Here is an 18,231-nt window from a genome sequence, read left to right as displayed (position 1 = left end):
GTCTACAACCAGAACGACTCCTACAGCACAGCCCCATTCTTGCACCAAAGACTTTGGCTGAGGCCCTGACTGAAGCAGAGTGGGTTGAGCACATAATGGGCACAAAGCAACAGCCACTCAACATGAGGTATATAACTCATCAAACAGACTTTGATGTCAGTGACCTCAAAGAAGACCCCTGACAAGCTATCAGCACACCCCTACAACGACCCCCCCGAAGGAAACAAGGAACTATGTTGCTTAACGGCCTACAGACGGATGCTACCAATTTGGAGAACTGGGGCACATTGCGCAATACTGCCCTGCACCAGCTCCAGGAAGTCCAGCCCCTGCCATCCCCAACAACCCAGATCTTCCTCACCCTGCCACATTTCTGGTTGCCTGGGGAAAACTCATGGACTGTACGTAGACTGTGACATTGATTGCACCAAGTGCAGGGCCCTCGTGGACACTGGGTCCACTATTTCCCTCATCCGGCCTGGAACATTACCTGGGACATAGTGCCAGAACCCAAAGGATTGGAACCAAGCTTTGTATCACCACAGTCACCGTTTAATGCACCAGATTTCTAGGGAAGAGATCTCTTCAAGTGACTGTTGCAAAGTGGAGGGTGGGCCAAAAGTTCTGGTTAGCCCACAATCAAGACTCCTGCACTATTGGGCTGGACCTACTGGCTAAATGGGAAGCTGTGGTGGATGTATTTAAAGCCGCACTGCACCTGGGCTCTGAGACTGTAGCACTCCAAAATACTGGAAGGGAAGGACTGCGGACCGTGTCACTGCCAGCACAAAGGTCCTCCACCACTTCGACAGCTGTGAGAACCCGTGGGGCCACAGCAGTATTATCTATTGCCAAAGAGCAACGTCAACTGACGGCCGTCAAGACGAAGGAAGCGACTGAGGATCTGTTCTGCAGAAGTAGTGAGACCTGGAGGCGGAGCAGGGACGTCAATTTTGAGAATTACCGGACATGTTTCCCGACATCATTGCAGCAAAGGATGAGGACTGCACACACACCAGTTTGGTACAGTATGACATTGACACTGGTACCTCACATCCCATCTGCCTTTGGCCGCGCCATCTACTCTCCACTCAGCAGGCTGGAGCGGAACAAAAAATTAAGGAGATATTGGAGGTGGCCGTCACTGAGTCTTCTACAATCGGGCGTCTCAAGAGGTGTTGGTCAGAAAGAAAGACGGCGCCTGCCGTTTCTGTCTTCATTACCAACGTTTCAACAAAATCACACGTAAAGACTCCTACACGCTGCCCAGGGTGGACGAAGCTCTTGAATACATCTCTGGGTAATGTTGATTCAGTTCCCTCGATATCCAGAGCAGCTACTGGCACTTGGAGCTGGCACAAAAAGCAAGTCCAAAGACTGCTTTTCCCATTGGCAGGTCAAAGTGAACACCCCAGCCACCTTTGAGCGCCTTGGAAACAGGATTTTGGCTGACATTCTCCAAAGAAACTCTGTGGTCTACTTGGACGACTTTCTCGTGCATGCTGCGGGAGTGTGCTGATCTACTTGGAAGAAGTCTTTCACCCAATCCGCAAGGCAGGTCCGCGCAACCACCCCAAGAAATGTCACCTTTTCCGGCAAGAGACCTCCTTCCTGGGTCATGTGGGCAGCACAGCGGGAGTGTCCACCGACCCAGTGAAAGTAGCAGCAGTGAGAGACTGGCCTAGCATTGGAGAGCTTGCCAGGTGGCTGGAGACACTGCAAGACTACGACTTTGAGATTTTCCACCAGGCAGGTCGTCTCCTTGTCAACGCAGAGGAGGAAGAATGCAGGTACTGTCAGCACATGGAAAAATGGGAGACTGCACCTCCTGTGGTAGCAGTTTTACGGACCAACTCGGTTGATGACTGTAAACCATGACCCCAGACCAGAGGAAATCGATCTGGAACAACTTCAGTGCCACCGGAGACAAGATCCTGCCCTCTCCCATGTTCAGGATTGGGTGAGGATGGGCCGACGACCAGCATTGTCAGAAGTTTCAGCTTTCGACCCTAAGACTAAAACCCTCTACTCTCATCGGTCTAGTCTCATCTGCTCCGATGGTCTGCTACATTAACACTGGCGGCAACATTCTCCAGCTCCTGGTGCCCCTCCAACTACGTTCTCAAGTGCTCCAGTTTGTTCATAGTTTGGTGGGAGATGGCCACTTTGGGGTTACCAAGACCCTTCACCGCCTCCAGTCCCAGTTCTACTGGCCAGGGTGTCACCAGGATGTGGAACTTTATGTTTATTGGTGTGGCACATACACTGCGAAGAAGGGGCCCAACAGGCGCTCGCATACCCAACTTTCAACAGTACAGGTGGGGGCTCCCATGGAGCGTGTTGCTGTTGACATCCTGGGCCCCTTTCCAATCACGGAGCGGGTTAACCGCTACATTCTGGTAGCCATGGACGACTTCTCAAAATGGCCTGAAGCCTACGCAATCCCTGGCCAGAGTGTTGTCACATCCTCGGAGTGCCTTGTAAACAAGATGTTCTGCCCCTTCAGGGTGCCAGAAGAGCTGCACAGCGACCAGGGGTGGAACTTTGAGGCTCCAATGTTTGCCGAAGTTTGTAAAAGGCTGGGCATCAAGAAGACCCGGACTACATCGCTGCATCTTCAAAGTGACAGGCTGGTTTAACAGTTTAACAGCACCCTGGCCACCCAACTGGCTAATCCAACCAGTGTTAGCAGCAAGACTGGGACATGCACCTGCCCTGGTCTTGTGGGCATGTCGGACAGCAGTCCAAAAGTCCACTAAGTGCACCCCTGCAGCCCTCATGTGCAGACATGAGCTCTGTACCCCTGTGGACTTGGTTTTCGGTCCTCCCCCTGAGACTTAGATGGTGGGTGGAATTAGGTTGGTTTAGAGCAGGGGTCACCAACCTTTTTGAAACCAAAAGCTACTTCTTGGGTACTGATTAATGCGAAGGGCTACCAGTTTGATACACACTTAAATAAATTACCAGAAATAGCCAATTTGCTCAATTTACCTTTAACTCTATGTTATTATTAATAATTGATATACATACCTTTGTGGAAACACTGATCATCTTAATGATTTCTCACAATAAATATATATAGAAACAGATAAATATCAATATGCAGCACTTTATTTTTATATTTTCTCTAAGTGCACATTTATCAAATTGAACATTTTCAAATGATCACTTCTAAGACAGTCTTGTGAAATCACAATATCCCATTTTAACTAGCTAACCACTAACATTTTTTAACAAATCATGAATTACTTTGCACCATGTTTGTACAAATAATAACTCATGTAAAATATAAAAGTCAACTCTCAAATTTTTAAATAAACCATGTCACACTTTGAACTGGACACCAAATCTGATATCTGTTTCTTTGTCAGTTAGTGGGAAGCCTGGCATTGCATGCTGTTAACTAGTGTGTTGTACTCTGGTGTGTAACTTGACACTGCAACTCTGAGTGATTCTTGCAGATGTGCATGAGTGAGGCGTGTTCTGTGTTGGTTCTTGATGAAGTTCATGTCAGAAAAGGCTGATTCACAAAGATAAGTTGAACCAAACAAGCTTGCAACCTTCATAGCTGCTGCGCATACACCACTGTACTTTTCTGTATCAAAAAGGCACCAAAAGTCTAATGCAGCCTGGTGGGCTGCACCAAATGTTAAATCGTCAGGAAAGAAGAGGAAGGAATTTAAAAGGTAAAAAGGTATATTTGTTTAAAAATCCTAAAATCATTTTTAAGGTTGTATTTTTTTCTCTAAAATTGTCTTTCTGAAAGTTACAAGAAGCAAAGTAAAAAAATAAATGAATTTATTTAAACAAGTGAAGACCAAGTCTTTAAAATATTTTCTTGGATTTTCAAATTCTATTTGAGTTTTGTCTCTCTTAGAATTAAAAATGTCAAGCAAAACGAGACCAACTTGCTAGTAAATAAATACAATTTTAAAAATAGAGGCAGCTTACCTGTAAGTGCTGCTATTTGAGCTATTTTTTAGAACAGGCCAGCGGGCTACTCATCTGGTCCTTACGGGCTACCTGGTGCCCGCGGGCACCGCATTGGTGACCCCTGGTTTAGACTATCTCGTCCATTTGCGAATGAGGCTTCAGGATGTTCATGACCTAACTCGAAAAGCCCTCGCAGATGCTGGGTCTCGTCAGAAGCGGGCCTATGACACTTGTTGCAAGGGAGAGGACTTCACCGCACGGGCACAGGTTTGGGTGGACAGTCTTGAGAAGAAGAAGGGCCTTTGGATGAGCCACTGGACAGGACCTTGTACTGTGCTGGAGAGGCTGTCAGACGTTGGGTACAGAGTGCGGTTGGTCAAAAGAACCCGCGTGGTGGTGCTCCACAGGTGCCGGCTAGCTCCCTACCAACCTCTGCGCCCTTCAGGGCTTTGGGGAGGAGGGGTCCTCGAGCTGGAACTGTACCTACAGAAACCACTGCAAAGCCATTTGAGCGAATCCTACGGCAGCGGCAGCTTCCCCAACACCTTAGGGACTTAGTGAGGGACACATGGGTTGCTGGGGTATGGGCTGTGTATTGTGTTGTGGTTAAGCTCCCAGCATGCAATGCAAAGATTTGTTGGCACCATGAGTTCAGGTTGTGTCACTGTTGGTTAAATGCTGTTTCTTCTTGAGAATAAAAGTTTTTTGGGGTTTTCAATCACCGCGCATTCATTGATACAGAATAAATTATAAAAGGTTTCCTAGTGAGAAAACCTGTTAAATTGTCAAATAAAAATAAAAACAATTCTGGGTTATTCCACCGTGCTTATGCCTGAGACATTTTTTTAAGATGGTTTACATTTCTTCCTCGATCTTACAGATAACATGAGGAAGTGTGACCAGCTGTATGCTTTTCTTTAGCTAAAAACAATAAATCTCCTTGTCTTCAAGATATTTAAACAAAGTTTGGATTTTTGCAGAAATGTGTTCTCCGTTGTCTTCATGTGCATGCATCCCTCTCACGTTGTTGATTTGATTGAATTATGTAACATGCAACTCGCCACGCGAGTGTTGCCCCAAGTACTGTTGAGTGTTGCCAAGGCTTGAGTCAAACGGACACGATCACTGGAGTAGCAGCAATACAAGTAAAGGATAGTTTTTGTCATGGAGGTCAAAAACTGGGGGGAAAAAACAGAACCGGGGAGAAGCTGGGAAAGAAGAACAAGAAAACAGGATTTCCTGGCCAAAACAGGAGAATTAGTGGAGGTCTGTTTAAAGACCTCCACTCTGCCACCGGCTTCACGGTGGCAGAGGGGTTAGTGCGTCTGCCTCACAATACAAAGGCTTGGGATCTTTCTGTGTGAAGTGTGCATGTCCTCCCCGTGAATGCGTGGGTTCCCTCCGGGTACTCCGGCTTCCTCCCACTTCCAAAGACATGCACCTGGGGATAGGTTGATTGGCAACACTAAATTGGCCCTAGTGTGTGAATGTGAGTGTGAATGTTGTCTGTCTATCTGTGTTGGCCCTGCGATGAGGTGGCGACTTGTCCAGGGTGTACCCTGCCTTCCGCCCGATTGTAGCTGAGATAGGCGCCAGCGCCCCCCGCGACCCCGAAAGGGAATAAGCGGTAGAAAATGGATGGATGGATGTTTAAAGAGCACTTTTGTAGTTTTGTGTTTGTATCTCTCTAAATCAGAGGGGGCATCATTATAAATATTTTTATTTCACTGTCTGAAATATTTTGTATGAACAGCAAAACCATGCAGGAGTGCATATATTACACTTACAAGTTGTCTCCGATCCTCTCAGTGGTTCACTAGCCTTATTTTCATTCACAGCAAACACAGACAGCTGGTATTCGGTCTGCGAGTTGAGATGCTGCAACGCCACTGAGGTGTCTTGTCCTTCTACCACAACCTGGGGTGCATAGAAGGCGTGCAACGTGAAATAGATGAGCATGGGAGCAAAAAAAAAGTGAGGATATGAATACAAAATACATACAAAGAAGTGTGAGGATAAGAGGAAAGACAGGTATAAAGAAAGATATTCAGGTAGTCTGTACTTAATGACAATATTACAGAAATAATACAATTCAGGTTCATTCGGTAAGGTGTCCTCTCATACAATAAGAACAGCTGGCAGCCATAAAATTAACTAAGGATAAAACCGTTTCTGTGTTCAAAAGGGCTAGAAAGACTTAACAGCTTATCAGTCAGAGTATCATTCCTAGTGGGGCTTAATTTAAATGGATTTAATTTAATTTGTCTTTCTGAGAAGCGAATTTGAAAAAAACATTTTATGACAATGAGCTTTTTAGTATTTACTTCTATTTATTTGGAAAACATTTGTGAAATTAAAGTGTTTGATGGGGTTAAGGTCAGCAAGCTTATAAAAAACTAATTATTGTCTAACCCTGATTGAATAAATAATTGAAAGAGATGCTGATGTACACACACACACACACACACACACACACACACACACACACGCACCCCCAACACACACACACACACACACTAATGATTTTAATGAAGAGAAATATTTTTGTGTTTTGTGTGTTTAAACACCTAAACCAAACCCCTTACTTCCTGCGGTTGACCTCCTTGAGCAGGATAATAAACCACTCGGTATTTTTCCACATTTCCAGGGGAGTGGCTCCATGTCACTCGAAAGCTCCTGGCTGTGATCTCTGATGTCAGCAGGTTTGACGGTGGTACAGTTCTCTCGGGTGGCTGTTCTGGAGGAGAAAGAAAATGGTAAAAATGCGAAAACCTGATACACATTGCGATCAGAGACAAAGATACAGTAGCACTGGGATAAAACTTTATTGCATCCTTTTAACCATGAAAACCTTTTTGGAATATACAGTGGGGCAAAAAAGTATTTAGTCAGCCACCGATTGTGCAAGTTCTCCTACTTACAGTTCTTCAACTGTGAGAGACAGAATGTGAAAAAAAATCCAGAAATTCACATTTTAGGAATTTTAAAGAATTTATTTGTAAATTATGGTGGAAAACAAGTATTTGGTCACTTCAAACAAGGAAGATCTCTGGCTCTCACAGACCTGTAACTTCTTCTTTAAGAAGCTCTTCTGTCCTCCACTCGTTACCTGTATTAATTGCACTTGTTCGAACTTGTTATCTGTATAAAAGACACTTGTCCACAGCCTCAAACAGTCAGACTCCAAACTCCACTATGGCCAAGACCAAAGAGCTGTCGAAGGACACCAGGAAAAGAATTATAGACCTGCACCAGACTGTGAAGAGTGAATTTACAATAGGCAAGCAGCTGGGTGTGAAAATATCAACTGTGGGAGCAATTATCAGCAAATGGAAGACATACAAGACCACTGATAATCTTTCTCGATCTAGGATTTTACGCAAGATCTCATCCCGTGGGGTCAAAACAATCATGAGAACGGTGAGCAAAAATCCCAGAACCACACGGGGGGACCTGGTGAATGACCTGCAGAGAGCTGGGACCAAAGTAACAAAGGTTATCATCAGTAACACACTACGCCGACAGAGAATCAAATCCTGCAGTGCCAGACGTGTTCCCCTGCTTAAACCAGTGCATGTCCAGGCCCGTCTGAAGTTTGCCACAGAGCACATGGGAGAATGTCATGTGGTCAGATGAAACCAAAATATAACTTTTTGGTATAAACTCAACTCGTCGTGTTTGGAGGAAGAAGAATACTGAGTTGCATCCCAAGAACACCACACCTACTGTGAAGCATGGGGTGGAAACATCATGCTTTGGGGCTGTTTTTCTGCTAAGGGGACAGTACGAATGAGCCGTGTTAAGGGAAGAATGAATGGGGCCATGTATCGTGAGATTTTGAGCCCAAAACTCCTTCCATCAGTGAGAGCTTTGAATGGTTGACCAAATACTTATTTTCCACCATAATTTACAAATAAATTCTTTAAAATTCCTACAATGTGAATTCCTGGATTTTTTTTTTCATATTCTGTCTCTCACAGTTCAAGTGTACCTATGATGAAAATTAGAGACCTCTGTCATCATTTTAAGTGGGAGAACTTGCACAATCGGTGGCTGACTAAATACTTTTTGCCCCACTGTACATTTTGAAACGTTAAAGAGTAATCCCTAGTAAGACGAATACATGTTGGTATTAATGACAAACTTGACCTATGCGATGAAGAGCTGCCCAACGAGAAGTGGAGCACTGAGGACGTGCATATTTTCTACCATGTCTTGTAAACATAGACCTGTGTGAATATTTAAATGGGACATATGATGATTTTAATCTGTTTTTTACGCACTTCTGTATGGTCAAGATAATATATATTTTGCTCCAAAATCCCATTCATGAATACACTTTGTGCATGAAAAAGCAGAGATGAATATATATCTATCTCAGATTATATCTTCTAACTGTAACAACCCCAGAGTTCTGTTCAAAACTAATAACACTGTCATTGATGCTCCCAAATCTGTTGGTTTTGATGCTTCTTTTGAATTCTGTGAAAATTGTCTCCATTTTTTCTCTGAAAAAATTGCGTCAACTAGAGCCAGTTTATCCCAGCCTTCATATGACCCTACTGTTCCTCTGCATTTCTCTTCTGTTTTCCATCAGTTTGAACCGGTGGCCTTTTCTTTTTTAAATGACACAGTTATTCATATGAAGCCCTCTGGTTCTCCTGCAGATGCCCTCCCACCTCGCCTGTTTAAGGAGGTATTTGCTACTATTGGATCAAGTGTCCTAAACATTATCAATAGTAGCCTCTCTTCTGGAATAGTTCCAGTAGAGTTTAAACATGCAGTGGTACGACCTCTACTTAAAAAACTAAGCCTCAACCTCTCTCTCCTCTCTAACCTAAGACCTATCTCTAAACTTCCATACATTTCCAAAATATTAGAGAAGGTCGTCTACAGTCAGTTGTTGCCCTTCTTAGAGGATAATGGTATCACTGAGATGTTCCAGTCCGGTTTTAAAGCCCTCCACAGCACAGAGTCAGCGCTTCTAAAAGTTTTTAACGATATCCTCCTGTCAACTGATTCTGGCAAATATGTCGTCCTGGTGCTATTAGATCAGTCTGCTGCGTTCGACACCGTCGACCATGCCACCTTTACCACTCGTCTTGAGAACTGTGTGGGTATTAAGAGCGCCGCCCTTAACTGGTTCCGGTCGCACCTAGCCGACAAGAGTTTTTGTGTAAAAATAGACAGTTTTATGTCTTACACAGCTCCGTTACCACACGGGGTCCCCCAGGGCTCAATCCTTGCCCCAATCCTATTTGCGCTTTACTTTTTCCCCCTTGGTTCTATTTCTAGGAAGTATGGTATTGCATTTCATTTTTATGTCGATGATTGCCAGATCTATTTTCCCATGGCACAAAATAACATGGTTCAACGTCTCATTGACTGCCTGCACGACATCAAAGCCTGGCTTTCAGCTAACTTCCTGAGTCTAAATGAAGACAAAACAGAAGTTATGTTGTTCGGTCCAAGTTGCTCTCCCTCCCCCAACGTTGACCTCGGCACTCTGACCCCTTATCTCATCGACTGTGTCACAAACCTGGGGGTTAAGTTCGACTCAGATTTTAAATACGGAAAACAAATCAGCAGCGTCGTTCAAAAAAGCTTTTATCAATTACGCCAAATAGCGAAAGTGAAACCGCTTCTGTCAGGACATGATCTCGAGAAATTAATTCACGCCTTTATCTCGAATCGTTTAGACTACTGCAATGCCCTGTATGTAGGCATTAGCCAGGCCTCCCTCGCCCGCCTGCAGCTCGTGCAGAACTCTGCTGCTCATCTGCTAACACAGACCCGCAGACGTGAGCATATCACCCCTATATTAGCGTCCCTTCACTGGCTCCCTGTGCGTTATCGAATCAATTTTAAACTCCTTTCATTTGCTTTTAAATGTCTAAACAACCTCGCGCCAACATATCTCTCCGACCTCCTTCAGCCTGACACAAGGCTGAAGCTTAGAGGTGACAGAGCTTTCGCTGCTGCTGCTCCTAAGCTCTGGAACGACCTACCTCTGAGTGTTAGACAAGCCTCCTCTCTTCCTGTTTTTAAATCTCTCTTAAAAACATACTTTTATTCCTTGGCTTTTAACAGTAGGTGATATCCGTCCTGCAATGGCGCCCCATTATACACCTGCTGTAAACCTGTTTTTATGTTTTTAGTTTTTATTTATCTATCTTTTATCACGTTCTGTTTGTGTTGTGTTGTTTGCTCGGTCCTCGAATTATCTTTTAACCTGCCCATTGTACAGCACTTTGGCTACCCCTTTGGTAAATTTTAAATGTGCTTTATAAATAAAGTTGTTTTGATTTGATTTGATGTGTCTGTAAGATCTTCCTGTGTGGAGGCATTTTCAGACTACAGATGAAACCCCACCGCACCCTCTCCAAAATTAACAGTTTATCTTTTGAAAATGTACACTGTAAAATATATAACTTGAAGACGAACGGCATCCCTATTTTCTATACAGAATCACTGAGTCAAACCATTAGGTGCATCTGCACGCATTCTGATCGATACAGAGATAGCTAAAAACATTTTTTTATTTTACCAGCATTTACTTTAATGCATGTTACACATCCGTGTTATTGTGCACATGACAATATTATATGCAACTACCGTATTTTTCGGACTATAAGTCGCAGTTTTTTCATAGCTTGGCCGTGGGTGCGACGTGTGAAATTATTAACACAATACAATAAATTATTAAATAATATTATTTATCTCATTCGCGGAAGAGATGAAGAAAATGTCAGAAATCGTCACTCACACGTCAGCCAATAAGAATTTGGCGGCGGGGGGTCATGGCAGAAGTGCATTGTGGGTCATGGGATGCTAATTGCTATATGTTACTGCCGTAGCTATTAAGATGGATCATTTCATTATTGGCGGTAACTTATAAAAACTGAGAAGGGCTGAACAAAAATAGCACCGAAAAGGAGATCATGTACTGCAGATTACAAGCAGGACGTAGTGAAATATGCAGCAGAAAACGACAAGAGGAAGCTGCGCATACCTTTGGAGTTGGCAGAGTTGTTTAGAAGCGACATCGAGGAAGAACATTTCATGGAATTTATCGATTAGAAGTGACAGATTGTTTGGTAAACGTACAGCATGTTCTGTATGTTATAGTTATTTGAATGACTCTCACCATAATATGTTACGTTAACATACCAGGCACTTTCTCAGTTGGTTATTTATGCGTCATATAACCTACACTTATTCAGCCTGTTGTTCACTAATCTTTATTTATTCCAAATTGCCTTTCACACGTCTATTCTTGGTGTTGGATTTTATTCAAAAAGTTTCCCCCCAAAATGTGGCTTATACTTCAGTGCGACGTATATATGTTTTTTTCCTTCTTTATTATGCATTTTCGGCCGCTGCAACGTATACTCTGGAGCGATTTATAATCCGAAAAAAACGCCAATACTTTATCCTACCTTTTTCTTGAAGTTTTTCTCAAAACAAATGTATATATTTTGTGGTATTTTTTTTGTAGACAAAGAGCTGGCAGGAGGGCATAAAACTATAAGAAATATACAGAGGTTCCGGGGGCTACAGTCTCAGCTGTGTGGTCTCAGCAGAGGGAAATTAGGTTTCCGTCAAAATGTTTCCAAAAATGACTACAAAATTACATCCGTCAATGTGTGACGTGATTTTTTCCCCACGGTTAAGAAACTACTCCAAAACCATGCGAACACAGGGATTCTAAACTGCGTGTGAGCTTATGCCAAATTGCATGAACTTTATTATTTGACGCTTTGGCATTGTTTAACACAGGGGTGGGCATTACGTCGATCGCGATCGACTGGTCGATCTCGGAGGGTGTGTCAGTCGATCTCAAGCCAGGCATTAAAAAATATACATAAAAATGAGCAATCATCAATCATACCAAGACTTCACTTTCGTCAGTTGTTTGACATTCTCGGCACCCGAGGATCTTGTGAGATGACGCTGGCTGCTGCGAGCTCATATTTAAGAAAAAAATCACTAACAGGGCGGACGCAGAGAAACACATTTTATTTCTAGAGACTCCGTACCTACTGTCAAAACTCTAAAGACCGACAGCACAGTTCCTGTCTTCACTATAAAAGACCTGTTTGATCCTGCTTGTGCTAACAAAATAAGAGTCTCAGAAAGCTAGCGTGCACAAGCTAGCAAGCTACGGAGTTTGATGCCAATGTATTTCTCCCCCGCCCTCAGCGACCGCTTTCTCACTTGCTTGCCCACCCGCACAGTCACTGACGTCACTCACCTGCTGCCAGACATTAAAGGGCCACACACATATGCTACTCTCATAACAAAGTGTTTAAAAACGAGTATGCAAGTTGGACAAATGAGATGCCAAATCCAACCACTTTCATGTGGTATTGGACAGAAAGGAGGACTTTTTATTTCCTCCATTTGAAAATGCGGACGTTATCAGCACCACTGTCTAATTCCAATCAATGCAAGTCATCAGAATCAAATACACCAACTTATATTCTTGTCTTCAAGAAAGAAAGGAATCTATGTGTGTTAAACATGCTTGTATTATCATTAAACACCATTAACTTGTTAACAAAAATGTCTCTTTCATGAATAAATAAATATAAATTATAAATAGGAATGAGGTAGATCTCCTCGACTTGGTCAATTGAAAAGTAGCTCACCTGCAGAAAAAGTGTGAGCGCCCCTGGTTTAACACTAGTATCCATTGCAACAGTTACAAGTCAAAAAAAGTCACAAAATTAATCGTAAGTCCCCTTCAACAGATACATTGTTGTTTTAACACATTTCATAATTATTGGACGTATAATAATATTCTCATGACAATAAAACAAAATCCGATTTGTCAGTATGCAAATACAATCAAATTCTATTTACAACATATGACTTTATGTCACCACTTAATATGTTTGCCGCCTTTTTGCCATGTCTCCAATAAGTGCGTTCGCCAGGTACAAAACTCGTGGACCGGTGCACACATCCTCAAATACAGTAGTGTTTATAAATCACATTCTTTTCGGCCCTATATATACATATAGATACATATCTTGTTTTCCATATTTTTTTACTATTTATTTTACCAAATTGTGTATGCACCTTGGGGATCTGCTCCAATTCCGTTGTTCTTTGAACCTGTTCACTGCAATAATGACAGTAAAACTCTACTACTGTAATGTGCGTACACAAGTTCTACAGTTTTGACCCCAGGTAGTTTTAAACTGGGTCAATAACCTCTGAAGGTGTACATAAATGGGCTTTTAAAGTATTTGTGAATTACAAAAAAAAAGAAAGTTGAATTACATTATGATTATAGCTAGAAATTGCATTGCCAAACAATGTGTGCTGAGGTAATGAATTTCTGATAGAGCATTTTCATTGGGTATGAAATTACTAGAGCTACACGGTCCATCGAGTCTGTGATGTCTCATTTGTGCACTTACGTTGTTTTATGTCCTTGTCTTGCTGCTCCACTTGTTGACACACTGTTCTGGTCAGCCCTTCAGAAATGGAGCTCATAACATTAAAGTCAGCTACATTGTATACATGAGAGTCGTCGGGCTCGGAAGCAATGGAGCGGAGCTCATTCTCATCAGCGTTCTTCACACCTGGAACACCAAGAAAAAAAGTACACGCTGTAGTATATACACTAATTTAGGTGAAGCTCCATAAATTGTGATCAGTGAGAAGATTTCTCCTGCGTACTGTATGTCCAATCTCACCGATAGCAAACAGCTCAACACCATCTTTTTTCAGGCTTTGTGCAGGTGGGATAACATCATCCTGAGACTTCCCATCAGTGATGAGGATCCCAATCTTAGGTACACCGACACGGGCACCAGACTCAGGCTTAAAACAATTCTCCGAGATGTAGGACAGTGCAAGGCCTGAAACCAGTCAAGTTAAGAGGAATAAAAAAAACACACACATATGATTTATAAAACTGATGTACACCGAGTGAAAATTGAATAGGGAACGAAATACCACAACATATACTGTACAAAGATATAAACGGAACACTTTTGTTTTTGCTCCCATTTTTCATGAGTTGAACTCAAATATCTAAAACTTTTACTATGTACACAAAAGACCAATTCCTCTCAAATATTGTTCAGAAATCTTTATAAATCTGTGTTAGTGAGCCTTTCTTTTTTGCCAAGATAATCCATCCTACCTCACAAGTGTGATTAAACAACATGATTATTGCACAGGTGTATCTTAGGCTGCCCACAATAAAAGGCCACTTTGAAATGTGCAGTTTTATCACACAGCACAATCCCACAGTCCATGTCAGAAAAGCAGTCAGTATCTTGTGTGAGCGCCATTTGCCTCACACAGTGGAACACATCTTCTTCGCATAGAGTTGATCAGGTTGTTGATTGTGGACTGTGGAATGTTGGTGCACTCCTCTTCAATGGCTGTGTGAAGTTGCTGGATATTGGCAGGAATTGGAACAAGCTGTCGTATACGCCAATCCACAGCATCCCAATCATTCTAAATGGGTGACATGTCCAGTGAGTTTGCTTTGCCATGCAATAACTGGTGTGTTTTCAGCTCCTGGAAATTGTGTACACTTCCTTGCAACATGGGGCCGTGCATTGTCATGCTGAGGTGATGGTCTTGGGTGAATGGCACAACAGTGGGCCTAATGATCTTGTCACGGTATCTCTGTGCATTCAAAATGCCATCAATAATATGCACTTGCTTACGCTATCCATGCCATATGCCTGGCCATACCATAACCCCACCCCTAGCATGGGCCACACCATTCACAAAGTTGCCATCAGCAAACGCCACACACGCTGTTTGCCATATGCCCTGAACAGTGAAAACCGGGATTCATCCGTGAAGATAACACCTTTCTAACGTGACAGACGTCATCAACGTGAGCATTTGCCCACTCAAGTCAAACTGCAGTCAGGTGGAGAGCCCAATGAGGATGACGAGCATGCAGATGAGCTTCCCTGAGACGGTTTCTGACAGTTTGTGCAGCAATTATTTGGTTATACAAACCAATTGTTGCAGGAGCTGGCCGGTTGGCTGGTCACAGACGATCATGTAGGTGCACGTAGTGGATGTGAAGGTCGTGGGCTGGTATGGTTATACGTGATCTGCAGTTGTGAGGCCGGATAGATCCATCCATCCATCCATCATCTTCCGCTTATCCGAGGTCGGGTCGCGGGGGCAACAGCCTAAGCAGGGAAACCCAGACTTCCCTCTCCCCAGCCACTTCGTCTAGCTCTTCCCGGGGGATCCCGAGGCGTTCCCAGGCCAGCCGGGAGACATAGTCTTCCCAACGTGTCCTGGGTCTTCCCCGTGGCCTCCTACCGGTTGGACGTGCCCTAAACACCTCCCTAGGGAGGCGTTCGGGTGGCATCCTGACCAGATGCCCGAACCACCTCATCTGGCTCCTCTCGATGTGAAGGAGCAGCGGCTTTACTTTGAGTCCCTCCCGGATGGCAGAGCTTCTCACCCTATCTCTAAGGGAGAGCCCCGCCACACGGCGGAGGAAACTCATTTCGGCCGCTTGTACCCGTGATCTTATCCTTTCGGTCATGACCCAAAGCTCATGACCATAGGTGAGGATGGGAACGTAGATCGACCGGTAAATTGAGAGCTTTGCCTTCCGGCTCAGCTCCTTCTTCACCACAACGGATCGGTACAACGTCCGCATTACTGAAGACGCCGCGCCGATCCGCCTGTCGATCTCACGATCCACTCTTCCCTCACTCGTGAACAAGACTCCTAGGTACTTGAACTCCTCCACTTGGGGCAGGGTCTCCTCCCCAACCCGGAGATGGCACTCCACCCTTTTCCGGGCGAGAACCATGGACTCGGACTTGGAGGTGCTGATTCTCATTCCGGTCGCTTCACACTCGGCTGCGAACCGATCCAGCGAGAGCTGAAGATCCCGGTCAGATGAAGCCATCAGGACCACATCATCTGCAAAAAGCAGAGACCTAATCCTGCGGTTACCAAACCGGAACCCCTCAACGCCTTGACTGCGCCTAGAAATTCTGTCCATAAAAGTTATGAACAGAATCGGTGACAAAGGACAGCCTTGGCGGTGTCCAACCCTCACTGGAAATGTGTTCGACTTACTGCCGGCAATGCGGACCAAGCTCTGGCACTGATCGTACAGGGAACGGACCGCCACAATAAGACAGTCCGATACCCCATACTCTCTGAGCACTCCCCACAGGACTTCCCGAGGGACACGGTCGAATGCCTTCTCCAAGTCCACAAAGCACATGTAGACTGGTTGGGCAAACTCCCATGCACCCTCAAGAACCCTGCCGAGAGTATAGAGCTGGTCCACAGTTCCACGACCAGGACGAAAACCACACTGTTCCTCCTGAATCCGAGGTTCGACTATCCGACGTAGCCTCCTCTCCAGTACACCTGAATAAACCTTACCGGGAAGGCTGAGGAGTGTGATCCCACGATAGTTGGAACATACCCTCCGGTCCCCCTTCTTAAAGAGAGGAACCACCACCCCGGTCTGCCAATCCAGAGGTACCGCCCCCGATGTCCACGCGATGCTGCAAAGTCTTGTCAACCAAGACAGCCCCACAGCATCCAGAGCCTTAAGGAACTCCGGGCGGATCTCATCCACCCCTGGGGCCTTGCCACCGAGGAGCTTTTTAACTACCTCAGCGACCTCAGCCCCAGATATAGGAGAGTCCACCACTGATTCCCCAGGCACTGCTTCCTCATAGGAAGACGTGTTGGTGGGATTGAGGAGGTCTTCGAAGTATTCCTTCCACCTATCCACAACATCCGCAGTCGAGGTCAGCAGAACACCATCCGCACCATACACGGTGTTGATAGTGCACTGCTTCCCCTTCCTGAGGCGGCGGACGGTGTTCCAGAATCGCTTCGAAGCCGTCCGGAAGTCGTTTTCCATGGCTTCCCCGAACTCTTCCCATGTCCGAGTTTTTGCCTCCGCGACCGCTGAAGCTGCACACCGCTTGGCCTGTCGGTACCTGTCCACTGCCTCCGGAGTCCTATGAGCCAAAAGGACCCGATAGGACTCCTTCTTCAGCTTGACGGCATCCCTCACCGCCGGTGTCCACCAAGGGGTTTTAGGATTGCCGCCCCGACAGGCACCAACTACCTTGCGGCCACAGCTCCGATCTGCCGCCTCGACAATAGAGGTGCGGAACATGGTCCACTCGGACTCAATGTCCAGCACCTCCCTCGTGACATGTTCAAAGTTCTTCCGGAGGTGGGAATTGAAACTTTGTCTGACAGGAGACTCTGCCAGACGTTCCCAGCAGACCCTCACAATGCGTTTGGGCCTCCCAGGTCTGTCCGGCATCCTCCCCCACCATCGCAGCCAACTCACCACCAGGTGGTGATCGGTAGAAAGCTCCGCCCCTCTCTTCACCCGAGTGTCCAAAACATGAGGCCGCAAATCCAATGACACAACTACAAAGTCGATCATGGAACTGCGGCCTAGGGTGTCCTGGTGCCAAGTGCACATATGGACACCCTTATGTTTGAACATGGTGTTTGTTATCGACAAACTGTGACGAGCACAAAAGTCCAATAACAAAACACCCCTCGGGTTCAGATCCGGGCGGCCATTCTTCCCAATCACGCCTCTCCAGGTTTCACTGTCGTTGCCAACGTGAGCGTTGAAGTCCCCCAGTAGGACAAGGGAATCACCCGGGGGAGCACTTTCCAGTACTCCCTCGAGTGTTCCCAAAAAGGGTGGGTACTCTGAACTGCTGTTTGGTGCATAAGCACAAACAACAGTCAGGACCCGTCCCCCCACCCGAAGGCGGAGGGAGGCTACCCTTTCGTCCACCGGGTTGAACTCCAACGTACAGGCTTTGAGCCGGGGGGAAACAAGAATTGCCACCCCAGCCCGTCGCCTCTCACTGCCGGCAACGCCAGAGTGGAAGAGGGTCCAATCCCTCTCGAGAGAAGTGGTTCCAGAGCCCTTGCTGTGCGTCGAAGTGAGTCCGACTATATCCAGCCGGAATTTCTCGACTTCGCGCACTAGCTCAGGCTCTTTCCCCCCCAGTGACGTGACGTTCCACGTCCCAAGAGCTAGCTTCTGTAGCCGAGGATCGGACCGCCAAGTGCCCTGCCTTCGGCTGTCGCCCAGCTCACAATGCACCCGACCTCTATGGCCCCTGCTATGGGTGGTGAGCCCATTGGAGGGGTGACCCACGTTGCCTCTTCGGGCTGTGCCCGGCCGGGCCCCATGGGAGCAGGCCCGGCCACCAGGCGCTCGCCATCGTGCCCCATCTCCGGGCCTGGCTCCAGAGGGGGGCCCCGGTGACCCGCGTCCGGGCGAGGGAA

The 18,231-nt window shown here is 45.6% G+C and overlaps 1 protein-coding gene across 3 annotated transcripts in view; it reads right to left on the bottom strand.

Annotated features, from left to right (window-relative positions):
* The window catches only part of col14a1a (collagen, type XIV, alpha 1a), a 386,358-nt gene that overhangs the window by 229,830 nt on the left and 138,297 nt on the right, over nucleotides 1-18,231 (bottom strand). For all 3 annotated transcript variants that reach the window (XM_061915882.1, XM_061915884.1, XM_061915881.1), the window contains exons 8-11: nucleotides 13,641-13,805; nucleotides 13,362-13,526; nucleotides 6,519-6,670; nucleotides 5,721-5,850 (exon numbers count right to left, since the gene is read on the bottom strand). In XM_061915882.1, coding sequence (XP_061771866.1) covers nucleotides 5,721-5,850; nucleotides 6,519-6,670; nucleotides 13,362-13,526; nucleotides 13,641-13,805 — 612 coding nt within the window. The remainder of the gene's footprint in view (nucleotides 1-5,720; nucleotides 5,851-6,518; nucleotides 6,671-13,361; nucleotides 13,527-13,640; nucleotides 13,806-18,231) is intronic.

The sequence above is a fragment of the Nerophis ophidion genome, linkage group LG11, assembly GCF_033978795.1.
Source record: "Nerophis ophidion isolate RoL-2023_Sa linkage group LG11, RoL_Noph_v1.0, whole genome shotgun sequence".
NCBI classification, from domain to species: domain Eukaryota; kingdom Metazoa; phylum Chordata; class Actinopteri; order Syngnathiformes; family Syngnathidae; genus Nerophis; species Nerophis ophidion.
The sequence above is the reverse complement of the archived record's forward strand: the minus strand, read 5'-3'. Positions and strand labels throughout refer to the sequence as shown.